This window comes from Nicotiana tomentosiformis, chromosome 2, assembly GCF_000390325.3.
Source record: "Nicotiana tomentosiformis chromosome 2, ASM39032v3, whole genome shotgun sequence".
Lineage (NCBI taxonomy): Eukaryota > Viridiplantae > Streptophyta > Magnoliopsida > Solanales > Solanaceae > Nicotiana > Nicotiana tomentosiformis.
The window spans coordinates 187,778,660-187,797,079 of record NC_090813.1 but is presented as its reverse complement, the minus strand read 5'-3'; the positions used below and the strand labels follow the sequence as shown (position 1 = coordinate 187,797,079).

General features: G+C 34.1%; 3 protein-coding genes across 5 annotated transcripts; 2 read left to right on the top strand and 1 right to left on the bottom strand.

The window, feature by feature from the left end:
• Positions 1 to 191: 191 nt before the first annotated feature.
• On the top strand, positions 192 to 968 carry LOC104115082 (uncharacterized). Its single transcript, XM_070194799.1, has 2 exons — positions 192 to 666; positions 832 to 968. Exons 1-2 carry the CDS (start codon positions 297 to 299, stop codon positions 966 to 968), a joined length of 507 nt encoding a protein of 168 aa, XP_070050900.1. The 5' UTR covers positions 192 to 296.
• Positions 969 to 2,084: 1,116 nt separating this feature from the next.
• LOC104093574 (uncharacterized) lies at positions 2,085 to 6,591 on the top strand. The gene is made up of 7 exons (XM_009599339.4): positions 2,085 to 2,266; positions 2,835 to 2,866; positions 2,984 to 3,040; positions 4,472 to 4,558; positions 5,319 to 5,407; positions 5,920 to 5,970; positions 6,090 to 6,591. Exons 1-7 carry the CDS (start codon positions 2,193 to 2,195, stop codon positions 6,111 to 6,113), a joined length of 414 nt encoding a protein of 137 aa, XP_009597634.1. The 5' UTR covers positions 2,085 to 2,192; the 3' UTR covers positions 6,114 to 6,591.
• Positions 6,592 to 9,731: 3,140 nt separating this feature from the next.
• On the bottom strand, positions 9,732 to 17,595 carry LOC104093573 (transcription factor PIF1-like). Of its 3 annotated transcripts, none has more exons than XM_070196458.1 (8): positions 17,100 to 17,595; positions 16,272 to 17,001; positions 12,830 to 12,928; positions 12,677 to 12,742; positions 12,517 to 12,582; positions 11,223 to 11,623; positions 10,681 to 10,730; positions 9,732 to 9,919 (listed from the first exon to the last, which is right to left on the bottom strand). In XM_070196458.1, exons 1-8 carry the CDS (start codon positions 17,192 to 17,194, stop codon positions 9,915 to 9,917), a joined length of 1,512 nt encoding a protein of 503 aa, XP_070052559.1. In that variant the 5' UTR covers positions 17,195 to 17,595; the 3' UTR covers positions 9,732 to 9,914. The 3 variants fall into 3 exon arrangements, with proteins under 3 accessions (XP_070052559.1, XP_070052558.1, XP_009597633.1); XM_070196457.1 differs by having other exon boundaries at positions 9,732 to 9,907; positions 10,677 to 10,756; positions 11,234 to 11,623; XM_009599338.4 differs by having other exon boundaries at positions 10,681 to 10,756; positions 11,234 to 11,623.
• Positions 17,596 to 18,420: the final 825 nt, after the last annotated feature.

Here is an 18,420-nt window from a genome sequence, read left to right as displayed (position 1 = left end):
ATTCTATTTCCCACGCCCCCACCCGACCCACCCCTACCTCCACCGGAACCCGCGCCTGCGACCTCCCCCACTTGCCACGGCTACTCGGCCCTTACCCATTTCATCTTATATATTATTTGACTAAATTATATTTTTTCCAAAGATCTTTTCTCTTATCTAACCAAACACAGAAAAATTTCCAAGAAAATATTTTCTAAAAAAAACCAATTTTGTTCGTACCAAACACAGCCGATGAGTTCTTTTGTTTAAAGAGCCATTTTAAACAGGAGCCATGATATTGCATTGAATCCCATTTAATGCTTACCATCCCTTCTCAACCAAGACACCAAACCATTTCTACCTATAAAAGGCTATTGAAGGAACCTGGTATCATATGTCCAAGGGTGCTTATTAAAAAAAAGAGAGGCTTATTTAAAAGAAGTATGGCTAAGTTGTCCAACATGGTATTTGTTTTTCTTGGTTTATTAGTAGTTGTTTGTACCACAAAAGCAAGAGAAGTGCCTAGTGAGAAAGGTCTTACTGATCAGAAAAATTTTGTAGGGTTTGGTGGTGTTGGAGGATTTAGTGGTATTGGAAGCAATGGGCTGCCTGTTGGTGGAGTTGGTGGTGGGGTAGGTGGTCTTGGTGGTGGTCTAGGTGGTGGAGTTGGTGGTGCTAGTGGACTTGGTGGGGTAGGAGGACTTGGTGGGGCGGGGGGTAGTGGGTTAGGGGGACTTGGTGGGGCAGGGGGTAGTGGGATAGGGGGACTTGGTGGGGTAGGGGGTACTGGTGGACTTGATGGATTAGGTGGGGTACCTGTAGGGGTTGGTGCTGGTGGACTTGGTGGATTAGGTGGGTTGGGGGGTGGTGCTGGTGGACTTGGTGGTGCAGGGGGGTTAGGGGGTGTAGGTGGGTTGGGTGGAGCAGGGGGGTTGGGGGGTGGTTGTGATGGTTCAGGGAGTGGGGCTGGAAGTCTTCCATCGCCATAAGAGGATATTTCATAGTTTAAGTCGAGTGACATTTTCATGCAAGTTTGGATATCAAAGTTTGTTAAGAGTGTAATTTCGTTCTTTTTATTTATTTAATTATTTATTTGGGTTTGTTTGAACGTTTTGCATTGTATTAAGTGACATATTTTACAGCTTTTCCTAATGTTGAATGTCGTGTTATAACTATGAGGTTTATAATGCCACACTTCTTTATTTCGTATACCTATATTCTCTTCTCTTATTTTCATACGGTTGTTCAAATGAATTTCGCCGTTCTTTCTTAACTACTAAAATTAAACGAGTAATATCACATCGGAATGCTTATAACTCATTTAAATAAAACATTCTATGAGCACGAGTGGATGTATATCAAAGATAATTGCGACTCATTTGAAGGTTTTTGCGTCGAGTTATTTATAAATAGTTATGTATATTTATGAACGTAATACTTTACATCCACGTCTAATTTAAAATTCTAAATCAGTTATTGCTCATGAATCAAAACAAGCCAAGATAGAAGGACTAAAGAAGGATATTGGGATCAAGGAATAAACTAATTAACAATATTAAGAGAAAACGTTAATGATATTGAGTTAATTTCATTTGCCAATCAAACGTTAATGATCATAGTAGTTTGAACATTACACATAATGGCAAGTAGATCGAATGGAACTGTGTGGCACGTGAAGTCTACGTGTAAAGGTAGATTTCACGAGATCAATTTTAAGATTTTTAACATTAAATTCATTATTAAAGTTATGAGTTCATATTTATTATTTATTGTATTTTTAGTAATTTTTACACATAAATTTATGTTTCGCATAAAAATAACTAGGATGTACGACGGGTTTTTATTATCACAATAAGGTCGTACAATGAAACGTAATGACAATGTAGTATTTCTTAGTTAAATTTATTTATCAACTTTTTATTAAACATATAAGAAAAAAAACAGAAAAGGAGAAATATATATTTGAGCTTGTTAAAAAAGTGGAGGGTAAAACAATTTGACCTAGTTTTGGGGAGTAGATTGAATATAAACTCAAAGTTAGTGGACCAATTTGGCATTTTAATCAGAAACCTGCAAAAACTCCAAAGGTTTATCTACAAATTTTCCTCTTCGGTCTCAGCTGGGAACTGTTCTCCGTTCTACTCATCACTTATAAGCAGCGTTTGATTCTTTAGCAAAGAAAATACGATAAGTCAAAACCGTTCAGAAGGAAAATGGGACCTAAAAATTGCAAAGTATGCGACGTCGCACAGTCAAAATACAAGTGTCCCAATTGCTTCATACCCTAGTAAATTTCCCTTTCTTTCTCTGCTAATTATTTGAATTATGCTTATGTTGCTTTTACATTTAATTCTGGGTTTTTAGTTAGATGATTCATACAGTGGACTTAATTAGTTTGGGATTGAGGGGTAATAGCAGTAGGTTTTGTTAATTTAGTAATGAATTTAAGTTCTGTGCACTGACTGTGGAAAAAATATTTACACAACATGTCACTTTCTCTATTTAATACTTTTAATGAGTTCAAGGTATATACAATATAAGTGTAAAGAATTTTTTACCTTAGGTCACCTTTACCTGTTATAGCTGGTACTCTGTATTACAAATCTCACAGTTTAAGGAGACTTACCTGTATATATTCTTGAGTGATCACTGATCTGATAGTGTAAAAAATCCTTACACTAACGATATAAATAACTTAAGGTATGGTAAGTAACTTGTTATAACAGGTTAAACTACGTTGACGATGTAAAAAATTCATTATACTATCAGTGCATATAACTTAAATGGGTTGTGTTATTAGAAAGGTTATGGAAAGACCCATAACTTTTTTGGTTGTTTTTGTTTTGGTCTTGCAGTTGTTCTTTGGTCTGTTTCAAGAAGCATAAAGGTTTGTTCTTGGAAACACATTCTATGAATCTGATCATTCAATGTAGGCACTACTTATTTGTTTCTGTAGATTAAGATGAAAATGGGTTATACATGAGCTTATTTATGGATTATGCAGAAATTTTCTGTGTGAAACCGGAACCAGAACTGGAACCTTCTTCTGTGGAAAAGCTTGGTAAGTATAGCTTCTCAAATAAAAAGTTGAACTTTTTTCATCTTTGTACCTCTGCATAATCACTATAAGAATGTGAATGATATGCATATTTTTTTCCCTTTAATTGTAGTTGAAGTTTATTGTCTTTGTTAGTATTTCGTAATCAAGAGCTTTAGCCTTATTTGGTTGTCATTTAACTATCCTTCTTGCATCTAACGGCGCATTACGTTCAATTAGCATGTTGAAAACTTCGATATTGCACGAACCTTCTCTTTGATGAATGAGTTTCTGGAGAATCAGATTGAAGTTTCTGTCTGCTATGTATGTATAGTTTTAATTGTCGAGTTAATGGACTAATGAGTAATGCTTCTTACAACTTTTTCTAAGTAGCATCCTCAACTGGCTTAGCGCTGCTCTCATTTTCCTGCATTCACATCTTATTGTTAAAACTATTTAGAACCACTATCTTATGCATCTTCATTAAAAAGATTAAGGGATTTATGAGAATAGGAAGAAAGAAGTGAATATTCTCTTGGTCCTTAGACTACCTTAATTTGTAGTTTGGATTTTTCAAACTCAACGCCTACTTCTTTTGGAGTAGTGTTTCACCTTCTATGTTTCTTTCTTTCTTTTCATAATTATTTTGTATTACTAACTGTGTGAAGGAACCAACATTTTTATGTCTTTCTCATGTAAATAACCGAAACATCTATTATTCCGCTTAAATCTTCATGACATTTTCTTTTTGAGCATATTTAACCTTTATTTTCCGGAAGTGCTATAAGCTTTCCCATTATCAAATGGGTCTTGTGTCCATCTGAATAGCCATTTCACTGCTGGCAAGGGTCCATCAGTGGGTAAGGTACGAGTGGAATAGAGGGAAAGTGAAGGGGAGGGTTACAGGGAACCGGAGGAGGAAGGAGGTGGGTTATACAGGCTACATGAGCCTGGGGGTTAGTTCGTCCGTTATTACAGGGCTTTGGATATTTCTTAAAAGCTGATGGTTAAATGGCTGCAAAAGAGGAGGGTTGCTGGGGTAGATGGGAGGAAGTAGTTTTGGAGGTTTCAGCGGAAGGTGCTTACTAGGCTTGCGGATAGCTCGGGGGATGGTTGCTGACTTGCTGATTTTGGATTTAATTGTTACAGTGGTCTAGCACCATAATCTAAAGAGATGGAGGCACTTTTTTCGTTTTTTTTTTTTTTGATGTTTTCTCCAAAGAGCATTGAATATTTGTCTTTGCGTAAAAGGCAAGCTATCATCATCAACCCTCTTGCCTATTGCTATATATTTAAAAATGAGTCAGCATCATCTTACACTTCGACTCCGACTAGTTTTTGAACCAGTGATGAATTCAGCTGGTATAATTCAGGCATTATTTGGTGGTTTCATTTAAGCTTGATGTATGGTATGCTACTTTAAGATTGTATCATGCCTCAACTTATATCTATCAGCTTCTGCTCCGGAATCACATGTGGAGAAGCCAATCTGCATTGCTGAGCAAAGCGAGGTGCTGAATCAGTTGCGACTAGAGTCTATAGGTATGTTTCACAAAATTGTGTTGTAGAAAATAATACCGATTCTCAGGAAGCACCTGAGTATCTCATTCACTGCATGATTTCTGTAACATAGCGAGCGGATGACATACAACTGCCCACGCTCTTCATGAGCTTATCATATTTGTAAAAAATGCACATACTTGCGCTTCGAGAGGCAACCTCCAGATAAAAATTCTTGTTTCTTAAGGAGGGATATGGTGACGCCCAAATGGAAGAGAAAAACGTGACGTGTTTTCTCATATTACCTGAAATACATTTCATGTTCCTTTCATAAGACTGAATAAATAGTTTCTACAACATTATAGCTTGAAATCGGGAAGGATTTGTGCTTCACTATCATCTTTTATTAATTCAGGCATCATTTTGTTTCCAGTATGATTTATGATATTAATGCATATGTTTTTGGTTAAGGTAGAAGGACATGATTTGCTATGAATCTCACCTTAGTAAGAGCCAAAGCTACTGATACCGAGTTTAACTTTGATTTTACTACTATACCTCTTCTATATTCTAGTTCTTCAAGAATTGTAGACCCCTTATTGGACTTTGTCTATAAATTTTTCAGATTTACAGCCCGTTGATTGACCTTTCTATAACCCTCCTCCCAACAAAAATACTGATTTATTAGACTAGACATTGAAGGTTTTGTTAGCATCTAATGAGTTTCTTATTATGTGCCAAACCAATATTCTGTTTCTTGAGTTATTCATTTCCCCTGTGACATCTTCTAGCTTTGTTGCAGCTTCTTCCAATGAAATTCGTGAGGCTATACGGAACAAAGAGCTTCAAAATCTCATATGCAACATAGATTCTTCTATGGATGCAGAGGCTGTAAGTACCATAGCTCTGCTTAATTTTTATTTATTTATTATGTGTGTGTGTGTGTGTATGTATATATACACACTTACTTTGCCTTACCATAGACCTACTTAAATATCCAATATTGTGCTATTTTAATAGATTTAGGGTGCGCAGTCAAGTCAAAGGGCAATATATCTACTTTAGTCGAAATGCTAATTGGAAAAGAACTTGAAATAAATATTTGTTCCAATGGAACCTTCTCTCCTGCCGTAGATTGGACGTAGATTCACAACCCAAACCATTATTCTTTTTATACTCACAAAGCAAATAACTATATCAAAAAGCAGACAGTGGAAGGAATGAATCTGTTGTTAGTTCCTATAAATGATCATTCAGGAGTATTGTGAATATTTTTCAAAAGACAAGAATCAAATAATTTTATGTGGTGGAACAAAATATTTCTCATCTCCCCTTTGACTAGAACTTTTTTCCTTTCTCAAAGGAACGTTAATGCTGCTTCAATTTCTATTATCGTTTGTCAGGAACTTGACAAGGCAATGGAGAAAGAAGAATTTCGCATATTCAGTGAAAAGGTAAATGTGGCATTCCTCCTTCACTCTAGTCAGTATACATATATTATCATACTTCAATAATAACAATTCTTACGAGGCAACGTTTTTTTTTTGTACTGCTTGATGTGATGTACCTGCAGATTTTGTCCATGATTAGTCAATGAAGACTTCAACAGATGCATGATTTCTTGACAATGAATCGTATTGTAACAAAGGAAGATCTTCCCACATGGTTCAGAAGCTATCATTAAGTTGTTGGCACAAGGGATAATATCTACCAAGAAGATTTTGCAAGAATCTTACGTTTTGGTTGAAGATGTTAATGATACAAACTGCAGATAGTTCTGATTCAGCATCTCCTTCAACTTTCATTAGGAAAAACAATCTGGTCTTCTCCTTGCAGTTTAGTTCATTCTACGGTCACGATCCTGCTCTTCTTCTATCGGCTTCTACTTCAAATTGTTTGTACCTTGAATGAAGTGTGTAGATAAACAGTTAAAGTTAAATATTTAGACAATATGTCCTTCCTAGTAATCCAAGGGTGGAAGAAGGAAAGGAAGCTATGACGACCTAGCAACATCTCTAAGTTTTATCGTACATTTTGCAGTTACCATTACTTAAAATAGAGTAACTTTGTCTAAAGACTGCCCGATTTGCAAGGTGTTATTCCCCCTATCCCATTTTATATGTCATGCTTTTTTCTTTAGTCTGATCCAAAATGTCTTGACACTTTTCTATTTGGGAAACTATTTAATCTTAGCATGTTATTTTACCCTTAATGATATGATTTGTTGGAACCTACTTAATATAAAAGCTCACTCATTTATTTTTTTAATAAGAAGAGAACGGAAAGATACGTAAAGAAAGAACAATCTAGGTGTTAAAAGTTTCCTTTAATTTCTTAAACTTTGTGCTTGATAAAAATGAAACGGAGGGAGTAGGAAACAGGACTGTGATTAGGGTTGTTCAAAACCGAACCGAAATCGTTAATCGAATCGAACCGATGACTTATTGGCTTATTGGTATCGGATTATCGGGGTAATGGATGAGAAACGGATTGAGATTTTATAATTAACGGTTTGGGGGCGGATTACTCAATTTTCTTATCGGATAAATCGTTAATCCGTTAAGAATTTTTATATTTACACTTTTACCCCTATGTATATAAAGTACTATTAAAATCCTAAATGACTAAATCCCTAATTTCTATTTCCTAATTCTCAATTGTCTGCAGCCATGAGCCACCGGAGGCAAAGAAGTCGTCGTCTCTCTGAGAACCGAGAAGTTGAAAAATCGAAATTTGAATCTGCCCGTCGCCTCGTGCTCATCTGTCATCACTCGTTACTCATCACACAATAAGGCAGCCTCGCACTCGTCTCAATCTGAATCTGCTCGTAGAATTTCATCATCTGATTATAATAGGATGATTACTACTTCTTGTGAACTACTTATCATCAATTTGGAAGTGTTTTCTTGGAAATTTAGAAAGCTTATCTCAACTTTCTACTCAATCTTCGCTGTCTTTCGTTCCGATTGTTGTTTGTATATTACTATTCTTTTTCCAACTTCTTGATTCAATTATAGGTGGCTGCCCAGTTTTATATGAATATTAATTTTTTTCACATGTTGTACCTTTATGTATTTGCATATTACAGAATCGAATTACAGCTTCTAGCTAAGTTAAGCGTCAGAGCTTTGAGGGCGAAGGCTGAAGCTTTTGCCTTTTGATTGATTATGAACGAATGTGCTTTTCTGGTTTTACAAATTTGGTTAATATGTGTAATGACAGTATATGTAGTCTTGGTATTGATTGTCCGATAACCGTATGATAATTGTTAATCTGATACCAATCCGTCCGTTGTCTTATTGAATGGCTAGAGGATTACTACATTTATAATCCGATAACCGTTAAGTATAATTATTCGCCCGATAAGCATCCCTAACTATGACAACAAAGATATAGGGGGAAAAAAAATCTGAAATAGCGTGATTTGCTACTGGTAATTGAAAAATAGTCATACTTTCAAAAGTAATTAAAATTTAGCCACCTTTTCATGTAAAGATAAAATTTGAACAAACACTCTTAAAAATCCGAAAAAATTCCAGCATAATGTATCGGATAATTTATCATTTTATATCTAATTTATCATTGTTATTTCCCAATAATTTGAATTTATAATAGTCAAAGTTAATTTTCCAATAATAATAATTAGGGGTGATATTGTAAAATTATCATGTTATTTATTGTTTCTTAAGGAGTGTGCCAAGTCAATACTCCCTCCGGTCCACTTTAATTATTTTTTAAACTGTTTTCACACATATTAAGGAATCAACCTTTTAACATTAATTAACAAGAAAATTGACCATATTAACCCTAATTTGTTCATTGAAAATATAACAAATACTCCTAGCCTCTTTACTCCAAGGGCAACTGTTGGTGTTTTAAAAGATGGGGCAGCAAAAAGATTAAAAGTATTGATTGAAAATGTCTCTCAATTTTTTATTAAACATAGAGGGCTTTAAATAGCCAACTTGAGAGCATAATATGCAGAAAAATCTGCATAACAAGATTCAAAAAATCTGAAATATCTCAACAAACCTAAAAAATCTAACAGAAATTTTAAATTGAAATTCATCCTAATACTAAGCAACTTATTCTGCTAAAAAAGTTACTGCGGTAACTGAAAGCAACAAAATTTCAACACTCCTCCTTTGCTTCAGTTACTGCAATTTAAAAAGTTGCTCCTCCTCAATTCTTGCTTCTGTTGTTTGTCCTTGAGGATTGTTTTGAGCATCGCTGAAATTGCACACTTTTATAGTGCTGTTCTTTTTCTTCTTTTCTTCTTTCTTTTTCGTCTTATGGTTTTGTGCATAAAAAATACCGTGAGTGACCTTGTATTGTCTGAAATCTCTTTATTTGATTCTAGACAATGATAAGATTTTTAGGGATTGCTCGTAAGAATTATTCTTCCATTACAACATTCAATAAATCATAGGTTTTAAGATATGATTTTATTTTCACTGAGCAAATCCGATAGTTTTCTCCAGTGAAAGTTTGTGAGGCATTCAAAAAGAGACTGCTGCTTGCCATGTTTGAAAATGGGTTTAAAAATTGATATTGGTTAAAAATAATTTGAAAATGATTCTTTGGAAGAACTCACAGATCCCGTAAGACCAATGAAGCTCTTGATACCACTGTTGGTTTTTTAAAGGATGGGGCAACAAAAAGATTAAAAGTATTGATTGAAAATGTCTCTCAATTTTTTTATTAAATATAGAGGGCTTTAAATAGCCAACTTGAGAGCATAATATGCAGAAAAATCTGCATAACAAGAATTCAAAATATCTGAAATATCTCAATAAACTTAAAAAATCTAACAGAAATTTTAAATTAAAATTCATCCTAATACTAAGTAACTTATTCTGCTAAAAAAGTTAATGCAGTAACTGAAAGCAACAAAATTTCAACAGCAACTTTAAAAAAAAGAAGTTAATTCATTCTTCATATCTGAAAAAATCAAATATTGTGGACCACAAAAAATGGCCAAAAAATTAATTAAAGTGGACCTTATAAGTAAACTTGGCCGGAGGGAGTAGTACTTTCTGTTTCTGTGTTTATCTTGTTACAAGTCTAGCAATATTATGATCATAGAGAACCATCTTGCGGAAATTTGTCTCTTAAAAGTTTGGAACAGTGTATCGCGCGACGTCTGGGGGAGAGAGGTCAAATGAAATAGACGTCAGTGTAGGTGTAATATTCTAACAAGTTTGACAACCAGCAGTTGATTTTAAAGGGATAAAATACAATATATAAAGCAATACTAATTCTATCATAATAATTACAAATTAGTGAAGTTATACTCGTATTAGTCAGCCAGTGTAGACTGCAGTCTTTGTTTCTCTTAAATCTCTTACACTACAAAATTTGGTTGGTGAAAAGCTCTCTTGGTTGATCCACCTTGTAATCAACCTGCAAAACCACAGAAATTGAATAAAATAGCAAGTTATTGCCAGTTTTCTGAATTTTGGCACTGATAGTCAAGAAGTCATATTACCTAAAAAAAGAGAATATTTTTTAGCATCTTCTTGCGTAATTTGTGCAAAAAAGACGGCCCAAAAAGACGGCCCGATGCACTAAGCTCCCGCTATGCGCAGGGTATGGGGAAGAGCCGGACCATAACAGTCTATTGTACGTATTTCTGTAAGAGGTTTTTATGACTTGAAACTCCTGATCACATGGCAGCAACCGGTAAAGGCTCCCCTTCACGTAATTTGTGCAAGAGATTTAAAAACAATAAGTTAAAGTTCTATGCTTGCTATTTTCTTGTTGCTCGAACATATACTAATACATTCTCCATCTATCCCGTTTTATATGACACTCTTTCCTTTTTAGTGAATTCTAAAAAGGATGACACCTTTCTATATCTAGAAACTCTTTAAATTTCTCATTTTACTCTTAATGAGATGCTCTTATAGCGATAGAAATGTTATGGCATGTTTAAGATTACAAGTCCTAAGATTCAAATCTTTCTTTCATAAATTTCGTGCTCAGTCAAATACTGTCATATAAATGAAATAGCGGGAGTAACAAGTTAACAATGTAAGATACTAAGATGCACTTATTTTTGCCACCCTTCGCTGTTGACAAATCTTTTCCTTAATCTTCAGTCTGGTATAACGACCATAATAATGTAATACGTAAAAGTATGAGCATCTGAATCATAAACTTACCAGTTTGATGATTTGCTGGACTTTCTTCTATGCGGCTGCTTGGGTTACTGCTGCTGGGCTGTTCCGCTCGCTGATTCTGCATTCAAAAGCTGTGTATTATGAAATGTTTTTTCAAAAGAATATGCAACAAATTAAGGTAATGAGAAAACAAGCTGTTTTAGACGGTTGACCACAGTTGATATTAATTTTAGTCTCTGTTGCAAGATGCAATTCTGGGTGATAGTTCCGTTGACCACAGTTGATATTAATTTTAGTCTCTGTTGCAAGATGCAATTCTGGGTGATAGTTCCACATGAACATCGTCACAATGACAATATGAATATATATGTGAATCCAGATTTAGTTGGGTTTTCGGCATTTTTCTCATGATTGAATGAGTGTGAAGTGTACCGAGGTTAAGGTACAATCAAAGATCGAGATGTTAGCAGATGCAAAATTAATGAGTGCAGGAGCTGTTATTGAACTCCAAATCATTTAGACTTATGAAACTAAAGGGGTGGGGCTGAAAAAACCAATAAACAAATATAATGAGTGAGAAGAACAAAGGACTTGCCTGTGGTAACACTTGTGCCTGGTGTAGAGCATAATATTGTTGATATGGATCACTAAGATTTGGAAGTCTGGGCTGATTAGTATTATGTCCAACAAGTGAGTTCATTATTGGATAATCTGGCTGGTTCGCTGCTCGGATTCTGGACGGATCAGGTACAGGAACTGGCGGCAAATGATATGCTGGAACAGGAAATCTAGGAGTCATTTGTGCTACTGCTGCAGCTGTATTCTGCATTGCCGGACCTGGCATTAGAGATGGATATGGCACCATTGGCCGGTTCATGCCCATTCCCGTACCCATCCCCATATGCATACCCATTCCCATTGTTGGCATGTATTGCGGGACTCCAGGATATATCATAGGGACCATGCTACATCCCATGGACATCATCTGCAGACAAGTAGCTATGATCAAACTGTATCCTAAACTGACCACTTAATTTTTTTTCCCTAGGAGCTTAACTGAAGATGCAAGACATGTCAACTTATAAGCAGTATTTTACATACTGGGATCATATATAATACTGAACAGAATAACATAAATAACGACATAAGAAGCAGCACCAAGAATAGGTGAACAAATCCTGGAATAACAGAAATATGTCGTACATAGAATTATGGGCAAAATACAAAATTGGCCAGTAGGCCAGTCGAAACTAATTGCATTCGCTAGCCAAAAAGTGTATAAAATATGTATGTTATATGTATATAACACACATATATATCTATACAAAAAATATACATTTTGTCGGCTGTTATTTTTGGGAGCGGCTAAAAATTATACATTTCATCTTGAATATTATTATTCCAGTAGATGTGTCAAAGCAAGAGTGAGTTTCTGGTTCCTAGTCTATTAAACTAAAAAAGTATTGGTCCTTGCAATTAATTAAAGTCCAGCTAATGAGTCCTTTCAATAAAATTTGATTGGCGAAGTAGTTCTACGACTACCTAACCACTTATGACTTCAAACATACTACCATTTACATAAATTTTAGATCTGATAAGAACCTCTATAACACCAAAGATCTCCTCATGGAGTAGTAAACTTCTACAAAGAAGAAAAATTTAGAAGGTGAACCATCAACATGGAAAAAAAAACGAAGAAATGACAAACACAAAAACAACTAGTAAAGAAGTCTTTCATTAGAAGGCTAACAGCTTTCCAAACCTCACTATATCCACTGACATATTGTATCAGAATATACAAATTAGTCAAAAGACGATAGCACAAGATGCAATTGATTGATTACTAATGGACGAAAAGAGAATGTCAACAAATATTACCTGCACTTGCATTTGCAATGATTTAAGGTACTCAATCGCTTCATCCAGCATTGAAGCTTTGTCTGACTGAAAGTTGATAAAAGAGTAGCTATAATATGAGAACAAGAATTCACTTTCCGTTAAGAGCAGTACTCTGATGAACAGAACATAGTGTAAAAACCTTATTGCACCGCGGTATGAGTTCTTGTAGAGCCTTCATCTTCTCATTTATTCTATCTCGACGTCTCTGCATTCACATATTTATTATCCAATCATACTAGAAAAATAGTTATACCATCAAAACCTTCAGACTGAGACTTGGAAAAGTATATACCCTTTCAGAAAGATTATGAACCTCTGCGGCACGAGATCTCTTTGTGGATGTAGAACTGCTGGTTTGCTTCTTTGCATCAGCAGACTCAAATTCAGCATCCTAGGATAGTAGAAAAGACAGCAAACGATAATGACATAATAAAGGAACATCTGGACCAACACATATCAATCAAGGAAAAGAATTGGAATTATCATAGCATAAAGGCTGCTATCTGAATGAAGATTATGCAGTTATATGTTAACTCAGGAGTTACTACAAATGGCATGTGGACAGCTAGTATGGGTCGAATGAGTTTTAATTAGAAATGGGGCGGGTCATTTTTATCCAATCAGGCCAGCCACTTTTTAAAAAAAAAGATGAGAACAAGCCATTTACCGGGTGGGGCAAATATGATCCAAAAGTATGACGGTAAGGGTAGTTATACTTAAGAAACTGAAAAGGAGGGTAGATGTAGCTTATTTTCGATATTAGAGGGTCAAATATGACCCTTTTTCGTATTTTATTTGTACATCTAAATCATGTTAGTTTATATACTCGAGACATTTCTATTGCTCCTACTCATCTGTTTATACCTTAAAGAGCCAGTTCAACTTTAATGCTGCTTACTGCTAAGCTTATTCCTTTCAAATTGCAGATTTGCATTCCTTATCATTCTCCAATCGAGAGTGAGTAGCAACAGAGCTAGGGCCACCTTCAACCCAACCTCCAAATGCATCTCAAAATGCCAATTAGGCTAAACCACAAGGTCTTGAAAACCAATAGATTTATGATAACTAGCTAGCAATGATGTACTCGAGGAAGAATATGAAAGTGTGAAAGTATTATAATCCAATAAATAAACATTAATTGTCTCTCATCCCATTTGATGTGAAAGTATTACTATTTGTTGGAAAAGCATATTTTTCTTTGACTGCAATTTTCTCCAAGTTGTTTTTAAAATATTTGAAATTATTAACTATGTTGACTTATGGTAATACTTTTCGTGCATTTTTCAAGGGATGTATTAAAAAAACTGAAGAATATATGCCCGAAGACACACGAAAAATTAGGTGCATTGACACACTTTCGTAGAAATTGAAATGGATGAAGTAAGATTTTTTAAATTTATTTAATATTATGTATATATATTTGATTCTAGAAACTACTAGTATATGATTTTAAAATATTGATGTCATTTAGAAAAGGTTATAATATTTAAGAAGAGAGGCGTTGATACGATTACAAAAAAAGAGAAATACAGTCTGACGAATAATTTTATACATTGAAAAAGGGGATAATAACTTTTCTTTTTAGTTTTTCACAAAAATAAAATAATTTTAGCTTTTAATTTTTTAAATTTTGTCCTTAATAAAGTGACTCATAATTATACAAATATTTACAACTATTATACAAATTTCAGATCATAAAATTCAAAGGTCTACAACATCAAATAAAATACTCCCTATGTTTTAAAAAAATTGACACTTTTTTTTATTAGTTGTTTCAAAAAGATTGACATCTTTCAATATTTTTATAATAAGAAGTATTTATAGCCACACAAATGATATGACAGATTTCAGACCAAAAATTTTAAATTTTTACAGCCATACAAATATTATAATTTATTTAAGATCATATATCTCAAAAATATTTTATTTTTTTAATTAAAATTTGTGCTAAATCAAATTAGGACAATCTAAGGAAAAGAAAAAGAAAAAAAAAGGAATGCCCTATAAATTGGGATGACCAGTAGAATTTGTACTTTGTGATTGTGCCAACAAGGTGTTTCGTCGACCTATTAATACATGAGAATCCGTGTAACTAATTTGTGGTGAACGACGATACACGTGTCGCAGTTAAGATACTCTTTTGACCTAACTTGCCACTTGGCACATTTTACGTATATTCCGATGACGTGGCTTCCTTCTGGCCATGAACTCTCCGCAGCGCTAATTGTGTGGAAAAATACAGTAAACGACACAGCCACTCCCCAAACACCCAACGTGCAAAATATACAGTGTGATTTTATCCGTTGGAATAGGTTCATCATTTTCTGAGAATTAACAAATATTATTTGGACAGACAATATTTACACTGATAATGCAAATTATAAAGTAACTTCCAATATTTGTAATAAATAGGATACCTACCATCTTTTATAAAATTTAGTGCATTATATTATACGCATTGAAATATATTACTCCCTCTGTTTCAATTTATGTGAACATATTTTTTTTAATCCGAACCAAAAAGAATGACATCTTTTCTTATTAGGAAATAATTTTAATTTATGCAATAATTTATAGCCACATAAAATATATGTGCTTCATTCTACACCACAAGTTAAAAAATCTTCTCTCTTTTCTTAAACTTCGTGCCCACTCAAATGAGTTCACGTAAATTAAAACAGAGGGAGTATATTATTATCAATACAATTTAAGTTATCAACCTATTTTCAAATGACTTAGTATTTGTATTATTTTTGTATTTTTTTTTTTAGATTTATATCAATACCTGTTATTTCTTTTGCTTTGATTAACTTATTATAGTAACTTACCTCTATTTTTCAATTTATGATATCATACTTGCAACAAAGAATTATATTGTTTTAGATCAATTTTATTTGATACGATAAAATATTTATTAATATTTGAAATTTAAACTCTTTTCAAATTAGCTCATTTGACTTGATATATATTTAACAGATATGATAATGTAACAAATATTTTGTACAGTTAGCCGCGGTGGATCTACATGGTCACTCGTGGGTGCTTAAGCACCCATCAACTTTGACCCTATTTAGTAAATATACGTAGGTAATTATAAAAATATTTAGATAGATATTGAGTTAGCACCTCACAGGTAAATTTATTTTTTCTTTTCTTTTGAAAATTTTATTTGCAAGCACCATAAATTTAAAATATTAGATTCGCCCCTGACAATTAGTATCAGGAAATTACACCTTTTTGTAAGTACGAATCTCTCGCAAAGTTATCTAATGGGTTGATTGTGGAAAATTCTATTGTTTGTAATAAATAAAAGAAACCGAATGCCATTAGTTTATCATAATTAAATAGCAAAGCACTGCTACTTAATAAACACACCTAAGAACACATATTATTTAACTGGGTGTTTGGACATAAGAATTGTAAGAAAAAAAAAATTTAAGTAAAAATAATATTTGAAAATTAGAGTTGTGTTTGGACATGAATATAATTATGGGATAGGGATGTTACATTTTTTAATGAAAATTTTGAAAAATCATTTTTTGAAAATTTTCAAATATTCAAAAAGTTCGAAATTCATTTTAAAGTCAAAACTGAAAATTTTGTAAACATTGATATATGAAAAAGTGAAAATCTTTCGTGAAAAAGTGAATTTTTTTATGGCCCTAAATATTAAAATATTTTAGGGAATTAAAAAAGAATAAAACAACCAGAAACTAATCTAGGTGCTTACTCACCTCACTACGTTCTTCATTGTCAGATTCTCTTCCTTTCCGTTTCTGATCCTCCGCCGGCGTAAGCGCCGCCTCCTGCAGCGGCGGAAGCGGCTGCAGTTCCGCACTGGCACTTACACTACCTCTCGCGCCACTTGCCGATGACGTCCCCATGAATTCACATGCCGCCGTCGACATTTCCCTGCCGCTGCTTGTTTCTGCCGCCGCCGTAGTAGTGTCAGTCGTGGTCCTTCCTCCGCCATTCCCGGCGGAAACTGGCGCTACATTATCTGATACCCGTGAAACCTCTGCAATTGGAGTTTCATTCGATTCGACAATCGTTGATGCCCTAGCTGTGTTACCAGAACTCGATTTACAATTTTGCGATTTTGCTTTAGGCAATCGCGAAAAATGCCCGAAATTCTGTAACCTTTGTGAAAATTCGCCCTCAGTACATCTCAATTGAGACGGAGGCGGATTCGAACGGATCTCCACCGTGGTAGTATCTATCTCTCCCGGCGGCGGCACGGCGGCGGTGACAACGGAGGAGCTCGGCGTATTATAGAGAAAATCGGCATAGAGATCACGCTCGAAAGAAGAATCGTCGAGTGGATACTGAAGCCACGTGGCCATTTCATCCTCTTGTATAAATAGTGGTGGAGCTGAAGCTGCTACTGTTTGAGATCTTTGATTTTGGCTTTGGGCAATTACTTGTCCATTTTGCCATATTAGCTCCATTATATCTTCATCCACTCTGTTGAAAGATATGCATTAACCAGACTTGTCGAATCAGTAAATTTCAAATACCATACCAAATACCGAAAAAAAAAAAAAAAAATTCATGAAACTTACACTGTGGACTTCTTTGACGGGGTGGTGATACCAAAAGTTGTAGGAATATTCGAGTAGTCGTCATCCATTTCGAAATTAGGAACAGAGTGATTCATCTTGTGCAACTCAACTTCATAATCAGAACTCAAACTTACAGAACAACAACAAACAATTTCAACATCCTCGTTCAGAGTTGCTCCGTGAAACTATATCGATAGTTTAACGTGTTATATTTCAACCTAGACTTGCTGCCGACTTAGCTAGCTCTATCTATATTATTATAAAAATATGATATAATAAAGTATGTATTTTTTTTTGGTAAATTTCCACTTGTGGGTATGAGAGAGCAATTTGCACTGCTACTTGACGATTATGTTGGGTTTGTAAATGGAGAGCGAGTGACAACTAATGAGTAATATATATAATGAAGAGACAGCGGTTAAAGAACACAGGCTTCTTGTGTTTAATGTCTTTTTGCAGGCAAGAGAGTCAGAGAGATAAGGTCTCCTCTCTCTCTCAAAAATTAAACTATGGGAATAATATCAGGGGCGAAGTTGGAAGCCTGGCGGTTCGGTCAAAGACAATAATTTTTACTCAAATAATATATTTATATTAAAAAATTTATTAAATATATACGTATATTAAATTTAGAACCTAATTAGTAGTTCTTAAAATTATCGTTTTAAAATTTAAACTTATAAATTTAAAATTTTTGTTCTTTTTTTTTGAATAATATAATACTTCCTACGTTTTAGTTTATGTGAACCTATTTTCTTTTGATCCGTTCCAAAAAGAATGACTCCTTTCTAAATTTGAAAATAATTTTATTTTAACTTATAATTCTACCTTTAATTAGAATTTTTTATAACCACACAAATATTTTGGACCCTTTTTTAACTTGTTTAGGACCATAAATTTTAAAAATCTTTTTTTTTTTTAAATTTTATGTCCAATCAAACAGATTTACATAGATTGAAACGAGGGAGTATAAGATATGAAGCTAAACGACGAAGTGATTTTGATGCTATATATGCATCGGACACGATATCTTTTCCTGTCACATATATATAAACACATTTAACATTTTTCCATCAGTTCCTTTTCCACAATTAAACGACTTATTTTTGTTTCTTATTTGATGTCTGATATTATTTTGGAGTCTGATTAATTTATATTCGTACTGAATTTTTTTAATTTGAGAGTAAAACGCTCTCGCTCAAAAGTCGTTTGAAATATCTTATTTTCTCCTGTTACTCCATTAAGATTCTTAAAGAAACTCATTATTGTTTATGTTATAAATTCATTATTTTAGAGCTGCATTAGCCACCGCCATTGACACTTG

Excerpts from the sequence above, each read along its gene's own strand:
- LOC104093574 (XM_009599339.4), top strand. The coding sequence starts at position 2,193 with ATGGGACCTAAAAATTGCAAAGTATGCGACGTCGCACAGTCAAAATAC. Across the intron at positions 2,267-2,834 it reads CCCAATTGCTTCATACCCTA|TTGTTCTTTGGTCTGTTTCA; the intron begins GTAAATTTCCCT and ends TTGGTCTTGCAG. Across the intron at positions 3,041-4,471 it reads TTCTTCTGTGGAAAAGCTTG|CTTCTGCTCCGGAATCACAT; the intron begins GTAAGTATAGCT and ends TATATCTATCAG.
- LOC104093573 (XM_070196457.1), bottom strand. The coding sequence starts at position 17,194 with ATGAATCACTCTGTTCCTAATTTCGAAATGGATGACGACTACTCGAAT. Across the intron at positions 10,757-11,233 it reads AGGCACAAGTGTTACCACAG|AATCAGCGAGCGGAACAGCC; the intron begins GCAAGTCCTTTG and ends TTTTGAATGCAG. Across the intron at positions 9,908-10,676 it reads GCAAATCATCAAACTGGTAA|GTGGATCAACCAAGAGAGCT; the intron begins GTTTATGATTCA and ends GTTGATTACAAG.
- LOC104115082 (XM_070194799.1), top strand. The coding sequence starts at position 297 with ATGCTTACCATCCCTTCTCAACCAAGACACCAAACCATTTCTACCTAT. Across the intron at positions 667-831 it reads TGGTGGTGCTAGTGGACTTG|GTGGGTTGGGGGGTGGTGCT; the intron begins GTGGGGTAGGAG and ends TTGGTGGATTAG.